The 10492-nt window shown below is 41.5% G+C and overlaps 1 protein-coding gene across 1 annotated transcript; it reads left to right on the top strand.

Annotated features, from left to right (window-relative positions):
- Nucleotides 1–3: 3 nt before the first annotated feature.
- LOC109827489 (benzyl alcohol O-benzoyltransferase-like) lies at nt 4–7490 on the top strand (the record flags this gene model as incomplete). The annotated part of the gene is given in 6 exon segments (XM_020394497.1): nt 4–57; nt 6701–6725; nt 6728–6804; nt 6807–6856; nt 6898–7404; nt 7406–7490. Coding segments are annotated over 6 exon segments (798 nt in total), but the record flags the coding sequence as incomplete, so codon positions are not given.
- Nucleotides 7491–10492: the final 3002 nt, after the last annotated feature.

Consider the following 10492-nt stretch of genomic DNA (forward strand, 5'->3'; position numbering starts at 1 on the left):
CTAGCGGAGGTCCCGGGGTCGGAGGGAATTGTTGGGTGTCCTTTGCTCTTGTTTCAGGTAACAAGATGTGTATATATAGAATGAATTTATTTTATATATATATACATATACAAATGTAGTCTAAACACTTAAAATAAAGCCCTTAGGTACCGTTTGACAAAGGGTTAAGTGAGGAGTTAAAGGAGACTTAACCCCTTCTTAACCTGCCAAACACAACAAATCTATATAAGGGTTAAAGTGAGTTAACCCTCCATAATTTGCCAAACATAAAAAATATAGAAGGGTTAAGTTAACCCCTCTAGAGGGGTTAAAATGAGTTAACCCCTCAAAATGAGGGGTTTACTAATACTCCTATTTAGATGGAATAAGAGTCAACCCTTCTAATTATAAAGAAAATAGTCAAAATCATTGTTATTCTCAAACACTAAAACTGATCATAATGGCTAAAATAAAACTTATTTAACGGGTTAATAATTTAGTCCTTCGGATTATTAAATGGGCTAAGTACATTTTTGAGCTGAAAAAGCAGGGTTAAAAGCCCTGCTCATAAAAAACTATTATTATTTAGAAACAAAGATAAAAACAGATACAAAAGAGCATCACAAACTAGATGTAGAACCAGTGAGAATGCAGTAGGTAAGGAGCGGACATATGTCGTCACCTACCAAACTGTACCCACATCGATTCTACTTAGGTAGCTGGTGCAAAATACATAATTACAAAAGAGGATAAAGAGCAACCTGCTAGAACAACAAACAGTAGCAGTTTTCCAAAGTAATGGATGCAGAAACAGTTTTCAAAATATAACAACCTAGTTGATAGGAGAAGCAACTACAGATTTCCAAAATAAGGGGGGGTGTCCTTATCCAACAGCAGCTATGGAGAGTCCTGAGTTGGGGAGCTTGGTGTGAGGTTGTCCCCATCTGCCTTGACAATCCTGTTAGCAAGCTCCTGAAGTCCGATGTTAGATGCAGCCCTACGCAGTCTCCTTGCAAGCCTCTCATCTGCAGCACCTGTCCAAAATATGGTATATCTCCCAATATTAGAAGCAATGTGAAGAGGATTAGATTAACTATCCTTGAAAATAAGATCATTTCTACTGAACCAGATCCACCAGCAAGAACAGGGCAGCAGAATTTTCCAAATGGTTTTAATGTCCGAACACAGATTGGGAGATTTGTGGAACATTATCAGCTCCTCTATGGTCTCTGGCCAGCAGATTGTTGGAACAGAGGGAAGGATGATGGACCATATAGCACGAGCAAAGGAACATTTAAGGAAGATGTGTTCGTGTGTTTCTACTTCCGATTTGCAAAAAGCACATCTCGGATCGCCTGCCCAACCCTTGTGGATCAGATTTGCTTTCGTATTCAGTTTCTTATTGGAGATGATCCAGAATAGCACTTTCACCTTGGATGGAATAGGAGATTTCCAAATCAATTTTGAAAATTTGGATTTAATGCCCCCTGAGTTGACGAAGGAGTAATAGGACTTAACTGAGAAAGTCCCCGATGGTAGGAGCATCCACCAGAGTTCATCTGGTTCCGAAGTGATATTAATATTTGAAGATGTTAGAAGGGAGAGGAGGTGGTTGAGATCTGACCTTTCTGAGTGTGAAATACCTCTTCTAGTGAGAGGGTGCCATGACCAAGCATTGTTAATCATTCTTCCTTGGAATCTGATACAGCAGCTCTGTGAGAGAGCTAAGTTGAAAGCTTTTGGAAATAAGCTGCATAGGGAATTTTCCGAGGACCATTTATCATGCCAGAAATTTCCAGTTCTTCCATCACCAATGTTCCATTTAACCAAATTGAAAAAAGTTGTTTGAATGGAGGATAGGTCTTTGAAGAAACTTGAAGCCGTGCTCTTAATGGGATGAGCAAAGGGGTTAGACCCATCTTTGGAGTAGACAGAGAAAAAGACTTTGCTGATGTGAGAATTTCTATCAAAAATTTTCCATAGCCATTTAGATAGGAGAGCTTTGTTGAAATTTACAATGTCTAGAACCCCAAGACCTCCTTCATCTTTGGATTTACAGACTTTACCCCAGCTTATGATGCATTTGATTTTTGAGGGATTGTGGCTTCCATTCCAAAGAAAGTTTCTTCTTATTCTGTCTATCGCCTTGATTAACCACTGAGGCAGCTTAAAAAAAGACATGTAGTATAAGGGGAGAGTAGATAACACAGAGTTTAGGAGAGTTAACCTTCCACCTATGGAGAGAGATTTGTTTTTCCATAATGAAAGCTTCTTGGTGAATGATTCAAGGAGAGGTTGCCACTCTCTTTTGGATAGAGAGCCTCTTTTGAGAGGGAGTCCCAAGTATGAGAATGGGAGAGAACCGACTGAACAACTAAGTATCTTAGCAAGCATTTTCCCTTTGTGAGGAATTTTGCCAAGGTAAAACAGATTTGATTTCTGGTGATTAACATGAAGGCCAGATATATTAGCAAAAATGTGAAGAATAGCGTTTAAGGTGGCCATATCAGAGGGGGTGGCTTTGGAGAAAATTATGGTATCGTCCGCAAACTGTATCAACCTAATGGAGTTTAACTGCCCTTTCAAATTTAGGTCAGATAGATCCCCCGAAGCTGCACTGCGATACGACAATTTACTGAGAACATCAGCCACCAAAAGGAAAAGTAGAGGTGATAAGGGGTCTCCTTGTTTGAGACCTCTAAAGCATCGAAAGAATTTTGTAGGGGAACCATTAACTAGAACAGCTGATTTTGAAGAGGATAGAATGTATTGGATCCAGAGGCACCATTTGGGGCCAAAGCCTCTAGCTTTGAGAAGGGACAAAAGGAAAGACCAGTTCACACAGTCGAAGGCCTTATAGAAGTCTACCTTAAAGGCACATACTTCTTTTTTCCCCGATGAACAGAAGTTAACCATTTCATGACCTAGGAGAAAAGAGTCCAGAGATGATTTCCCTGCTTGAAAGGCAGACTGAGAATTATCAATGAGATTGTGAAGGACTTTTTTAAGTCTATTAGCCAAAATTTTGGAAAAGATCTTACAAGAACTGTTGATAAGACTAATTGGACGAAAGTCTATAGGAGAAGAAGCTCCCTCTTTTTTGGGTATAAGACAAATGTGAGAGTAATTGATGTTATTTAAACATTGGGGATGAGAATATATCCCTTGAATGAATTCAATCACATCTGCTTGAACAACTGGCCAGAATCTTTGGAAGAAAAGGATGGGGAGCCCATCGGGCCCTGGGGATTTATCAGGATTGAGGTCAAAAACAGCCTCTGTGATCTCTTGGGGAGAGAAGGGAAGGTCAAGAGAAGATAGATCAAAGTTTTCGTTTGGGTATAGTGTACTCCAGTTGGGAGAGAGTCTGGAAACTGGAGCTTGGCCAAAGAGATTGGAGAAAAATGAGAAAAAAGAATCTTTGATGGCACTGTCTGATGAGATGATGGAATCATTGATAAGAAGGTGAGGAATAAAAATTTTTCTGCGGTGGTATGAAGCAACCTTATGGAAAAAATCGGAGTTATTATCTCCTTCTTTCAACCATTGAATACGAGACCTTTGTTTCCATTTTATTTCTTCTGCTTTGGCCAGGGAAAGAATTTGGTCTTTCATATCTGATCTAAGCTGAATCTCTTGAGGGGAAAGATTTCTAGACTCCTCACAGATGTTAAGGGCATGAATTTGAGATGACAGATTGGAGATGGACTGAGATAAAGAACCAAAACAGGATTTTTTCCACCATTTAATTCTTTTTTTGATGAGTTTGAGTTTGAGAAGAAGAGGGACTTGGTTGTCATTTTTCAGAGTGAAAGATTTCCAACTGGATACTATGAAGTTTGGGAAGGATGGGAGAGATAGCCACATTTTTTCAAATCTAAAAGGAGGGGAGAGGAAAGAGGAGGAATTAGTGTCTAACATGATAGGGCAGTGGTCAGAGCACCCAGATGGAAAGGTGAACTGAACCATGTGAGGAAATTTGGATTTAAAGTCTATGGAGACTAAGAATCTGTCCAATCTTGCAAGCGATGGGAAGGGTCTATGATTAGACCAAGTGAATTTCCTCCCACTTAGGGGAAGATCAAAGAGGTTGATAGATTCAACAAGCTTTTGAAAAACTTTGATGTCTCTAATAGAACTAGAACGACCACTTCTTTCATCTGTGCTAAGAGTCATGTTGAAATCACCGAAAACCACCCATGGGAGAGAATGGGATCCTCTAATTCTATCTAATTCCCACCAGCAGACTTCCCTCTCAGACGAGTCACATGGAGCATAGATGGTTGTGGCTACAAATCTCCAATTAGAGGGTCTGTGGGTAAGAGTAGCCGATACAGAGAATATGTCGATTGATGATGAAGAACAGGAGAAAAGATCATCGTCCCACCCCAAAAGAACTCCACCTCTAGAATCAGTGGCGTCAAGGGAAATCCAAGATGAAATATTTCTACCCCCGAGGGATTTTAGGAGGAAGGAACTGAGAGAAGACAATTTCGACTCTTGCAATCCAACCAGATTAACTTTGGCCAAGGATAGGCACTCTCTAACCAATCTACGTTTGGATGGTTTGTTTAAACCTCTAACGTTCCAGGAGCCTAAACGCATAGAGACAGGCTAGATACAACTTGGAAGGAGAGGGATACTCAAGAAGATGGGACTACCCCAGACATCAAATTTTGGATTTCAAGCAAACCTAGCGGGTCTATCGGTTCTTGAATGCCACAATTAACAGAGATTTCCTCCAATTTCTCTAGCTCGCTGGAATGGATGGGAGGAGTGGAGACAGAGGATGAAGACTTAGATTTAGATATACCTGAGTGCTTACCCTTCTTCATCTTGGAAAGATGCTTCTTGAGAGGCAGCGTCATGTGGAGTCCACTACTAGCTTTCTTTTTGACCCTTTTGGCTTTACTTTTAGCGTTCTCAAAGCCTGGAGGGGGATCAGTGGTAGAAACATGCTCCGTCGATTCTGAAGAGCTGACCTGAATGGGGGGGGGGGGGGAGGGGGGAGAATTGAATCTTCTTCTAGGTTGGGGAAGGCTGCGTTGAGTGCGGCCCATGATTCTCTGGAGATATTGATAGAGATACCTTTGAAAGAGACTGTAATCAGATCTGGGGGGTCCCCTGGGCCTGCTTCGAAGGAGGGAGTAGGTTGAGGACCACTATCTTCGATCATGATACTTTTACCTTTTGGGTCCAGCTGAAGAGGAGGAACTAGTGGGTGGGGTAGATTGATGTCCTCTGAGGGGGATGGCTGGTTTGTCCCTGCTGGAGGGGGGCCTAAGAGCAGAGGATGGGGTTCCCTCTCTACGGACAAAAGCTTCGAATAGATCTCTATCTTTGCCTTGTTCCGCGGGAAGAGGGTCCCCAGCCACTCTAAGCTTGACCGAACCTTCCAAAATATGAACTTCGTTGGGGGATTCGAACCGGAAGATAATTTCTTGAGGGATTTCAGAAGGTTCCCAAACATGCAGCATAGCTTTACAGACCTTGGCTTCTCTCTTGAGCAAGACATCATCAGAAAAGGCTATGACATCTCCTATGTCAATAAGAATGTTGGTAATAAACTCCGAGTCCTATAGATGAATGGGAAGATGAAGGATCTCAACCCATACGTAAAAGAACTTTGGAAGGACTTTGAGGCCTGACAATTCAGACCACCGGGAAAAGACGCCCCCAAAGCTTCCCATATCGAAGAAAGGTTTGGAGCATGCGAGGTTCAGGGTCTCCTTGTCGGGAAACTGGATGAAGAATGATGAAGCCATTGATTGCCTGATCACATAGGACCATTTCTCTACCTTGAAATGAGGCTGAGGGTAGAATAGATGGTGGAATACTCAGTAAAGTTGGTTTCTTGCGGTTAGGGCAGCAAACTGAGGTGTGACCAACAAGGTTGCAAGCAAAGCATTTGAAATCCCCCAAGGAGCAATATTTCGCCATGTGACCTGGGTGTCCACAAAGGTAGCACCTTGGGGATTTCGGAGGGGAAAGGGACTTGTTGGAAGAAGCTACTAATCTTGGCCTTTTGGCTTTCTTCCTATAGGAAACTGTGGTCCAACCTAGATCAGGGATAGGGAGAAGACCTTTGGATGAAGATGAGGGGACGAGAGGATTCGGAACTGCCTTTGGACCCTTAAGGATGTCTGCAAAAGAGGGTTTGGAAGAGGGCGCAAGGTTCTTAGGTGGGTAAAAAGGGGATGAAGATGAAGGCAAAAGGGATTTTTGATGTTGAGGGAGAGAAGATGAGAGGCCTGGAATTGAGGTTTGGGGGTGAAGGGGTGGCGCAGAAGGCGGAGAGAGGGATGAAGGAGGGGAAATTGTGATCTTACCGCCTATGAAAAACACATTTCTTCTCCTCGGGTCCTGAACCGCCGCCTGGTCACGTCCCGCGTTGAATCGCCTTGGAAATCACCTTTGCCCTTGCTCCATCCCAAAGCGTACGGAGCCCCTAATTCTTATGGGCTAAGTACATTAATTTTTCTCTTTAACCCCTTTTCATTAACCCTTTGCCAAACGGGGCCTTAATTATTATCTCTACAAGTTTTTTTATATTCACGTGTTTGGAATATTATATTCACTTCATTTTTTGTATTCTAAATACTTTCGAGCAGAAGACTCCACTGCGGCGTCATCCGACATATATACAGCCCTTAATTAATTTTTCTTCATCTATTAATTATAATCTCCTCATTTTTTTTCTAATTGCTTGAACAATTCACAGGTAACAAGGCTAGCTTGCGGCGGTTTCTGGTCGCCGTCCGCCTCAACACCGATGGCCGACGCCCAGGGCTTCTCCAATTCCTCCACGCCGTCGGCGAGCTCGCCGCGCGCACGTCCCCCAACCATCGCCCCCATCCTGGTCACGTGACCTCCTCGGGCCGCGATCCCGCGCATAACGCACGTGCACGCATTGATGTTCGAGCCGATCCCTGATCCCGACCGCATCCAGTTCCCCCCCGACGCAAAACTAGTCCACAGGTCCTTCTTCTTCGGACCCGAGCAAATCTCAGCACTCAAAAGTCACGTGCCGTTCACGTGCACGTCGTTCGAGGTCGTCGCGGCGTGCACTTGGCGTGCGCGCGCTGTAGCTTTGGGTATGGACCCGAACGACGAGCTCAGGTTCATGTTCAATATAAACGTTAGGTCCAAAATGAACCCCCCGTTACCTGAAGGCTACTACGGAAATGTGTTCGTATATCCTGCGATAGTGACAACCGCTGAAAGACTGTGTAACGGTCCGTTAAGTTACGCCGTTGACTTGGTTCAGAAGGCGAAGGCGAAGGCAACCGACGGCTACATAAAGTCAACGCCGATTCATGGCGACGAAGGGGCGGCCGCCGTTCACTATGAACGGGCGAGGGTTTTAACTTCGTGGTCGGGACAACAACGCGTGGCCGGGTTCGCCGACGTGGACTACGGGTGGGGCGGCCGTGTACGGCGTCCCGGCGGCCGGAGGGTTCGACCATGCGGGTGTCCTGAGCCTTCTACCTGGCCTTCATGAATCGTCATGAAAGGGAGAGAAGGGGACTGTGTGCCTATGTGTTTGCCTGGAGTGTTATGGAGAGATTTGGCATGAAATGAGAGGTCGCGTTAATGCGAAACTTTAGAGCGAGAGAGAGCGATGTGAGTCGTGGCATGCTGAGATTGGGTTTTGAGGCTTGGCTAGTCTAAGGGGAGTATTGTGCAAGAGACTTATGCGGGGTGTGTTGCATGCAAATGTTGTGTTTGAGATCGTGAGTGTTAGTGTTCTTTATGTGTGTGATCGATGGCGAGTAGATAAAAAAAAAAAAGGCGTTTGCTTTTAACCCATTTGTTTATTCATTATCTTGTAAAACCCAAGTACTATTATTTTGTATCTTTAGCAAATTCACTTTTTGTATTTATTCTTTAAACTAATCTCCAAGAATACTAATTTTCACCATACTATGTATTTTATACAGAATCCCAAAATACCCATTGCCCCATAATAAACACATTCTCCTAATCTTACTCTTTTCACTCAGCTCCTAAATTAAAAACGAACCCCTTGTGGTCGATCGCCCATTCTCCAGCCGCGTCTCAGCTGCCGTTCGCCCGCCTCAGCCGCGTCGCAGCCGCCGTCGTAGTTGAGGGATTAGGGGTTGGTTGACAAAGGATTTGATCGGAGAACTTGCTGAAGGAGAAGATATTGACCTAGGTCGTTGACGAGGGATTAGGGGTTGGTTGACGAAGGATTCGGTTATATGTAAAGCCTAGTTGAAATATTGTTACTATGTATCAAAATTTCAATTAATGAAGAAATTAGTTTGGGTTATTTTGATAATGATGATTATCGATGAGAAGTAGCGTTGATTTATTGCGTTTCTATTACTTATTCTCAGTTTCTTGATTATGAGTGTTATCTTTTTTGGGAGTTGTTGGAAGTACTACCCCAATAAAAAAAGGAAAAAGAAAAAGAAAAAAAAGCTAGGCAAATGAAGGAAATACACGCATGTAAGGTGTTTGATAATTTGTCTCAGCGAGACAAGAAGGAAATACACGCATGTAAGGTGTTTGATAATTTGTCTCAGCGAGACAATATACCTAATGCATTCCTAATTAAACTCAAGTTGGCAAAAGCATGATGATAATTTGTCTCAGCGAGACAATATACCTAATGCATTCCTAATTAAACTCAAGTTGGCAAAAGCATGATGCCATGAAGTGTTCCACAAATTGCCACAGCGACACCTGCAAATAACTTGTCCACAATTTTCTCAACGCAACGGAAACCACATCTCAAATTGCTAATCATATAATTAAATACAATCGTAATTGATCTCTACTCGGTAAAAGCATGTTAAACGTGAAGCGTCTCACAAAATGCCTCAACTGAACATAGATAACATCCCAAATCGCTTACAAGCATCAACCGTATAAACATAGGTTAACGTGCTATACTTACTGGTTAACGTGCTATACTTACTGGTTAACGTGCTATACTTACAGGTTAACGTGCTATACTTACATGATAACGTGCTATACTTACAGGGTAACGTGCTATACTTACAGGGAAACGTGCTATACTTACTCCATAACGTGCTATACTTTTATTATAACGTGCTATACTTTCATGTTAACGTGCTATACTTACTGTATAACGTGCTATACTTACTCCATAACGTGCTATACTTTCAGGTTAACGTGCTATACTTCCAATATAACGTGCTATACTTTCGATATAATGTGCTATACTTTTAGGTTAACGTGCTATGCTTACAATATAATGTGCTATACTTTCGATATAATGTGCTATAGTTTTGATATAACGTGTTATGCTTTCACGTTAACGTGCTATACTTATAATATAACATGTTATACTTACGATATAACGTGCTATATTTACTCCATAACGTGCTATGCTTACTTTATAACGTGTTATACTTACAATATAACATGTTATACTTTCGGTATAACGTGCTATACTTTCGATATAACGTGCTATACTTACTGTATAACATGCTATACTTACTCCATAACATGTTATACTTTCAGGTTAACGTGCTATACTTATAATATAACGTGCTATACTTTCGATATATCGTGCTATACTTTCAGGTTAACGTGCTATACTTATAATATAATGTCCTATACTTATAATATAACGTGCTATACTTACTCCATAACGTGCTATACTTTCGATATAACGTGCTATACTTTCAGGTTAACGTGCTATACTTATAATATAACGTGCTATACTTTTGATATAACGTGCTATACTTTCAATATAACGTGTTATACTTACAATATAATGTGCTATACTTACTGTATAACGTGATATACTTACAATTGACAAATAACAACAGTAATCATGTGTGTGAGAACAAAAGGAGCAAAGAAAATACAACATTGCATATCCAGGAGATTGACAAACTATATACAACATTGCATTTCCAGACAAACTATATACAACATTGTATATCCAGGATGTTGATAGTGATAACGTAATCAGAACTCTAGCATTGAATCAAGTGGATATAACATAATCAAGTGATGAAGTAATCAGAATTCTTCCACAAAATTTTGCATTTCCAGCGAAAAAAATCAAGGACTTAGAAGCCTGCAAAACTTTACATTTTCAGAACATACAACTTTGCATTTCCAGCACTTTGCATTGCCAAAAACAATCAAGTAATCAGAACTCTGCCACAGAACTTTGCATTTCCAGCACATACAACATGCAAACAATGGCTATAGTGGCTATAATCTAAGTTAACCACAGAACTTTGCATTTCCATCAATATCAATGACTTAGAAAAGCATGCAAAACTTTACATAACCCAGGAAGTTAACCACAATGGCTATAATCTACCACAGAAAACACAAAACACCATGGACTACATAATCAACATATATTTATACAAATACTTTACAAATCAATTTCCAAAATATAGATGTACACAAAAAAAATTGGATATCACAATTGGCATCTAGCATCCGTGGAATTGGTCTTGAGGATCATGTTGGTTGATTTCCTGAAAGCAAAATATAAGCG

The sequence above is a fragment of the Asparagus officinalis genome, unplaced genomic scaffold (assembly GCF_001876935.1).
Source record: "Asparagus officinalis unplaced genomic scaffold, Aspof.V1 AsparagusV1_Un259, whole genome shotgun sequence".
NCBI lineage: Eukaryota > Viridiplantae > Streptophyta > Magnoliopsida > Asparagales > Asparagaceae > Asparagus > Asparagus officinalis.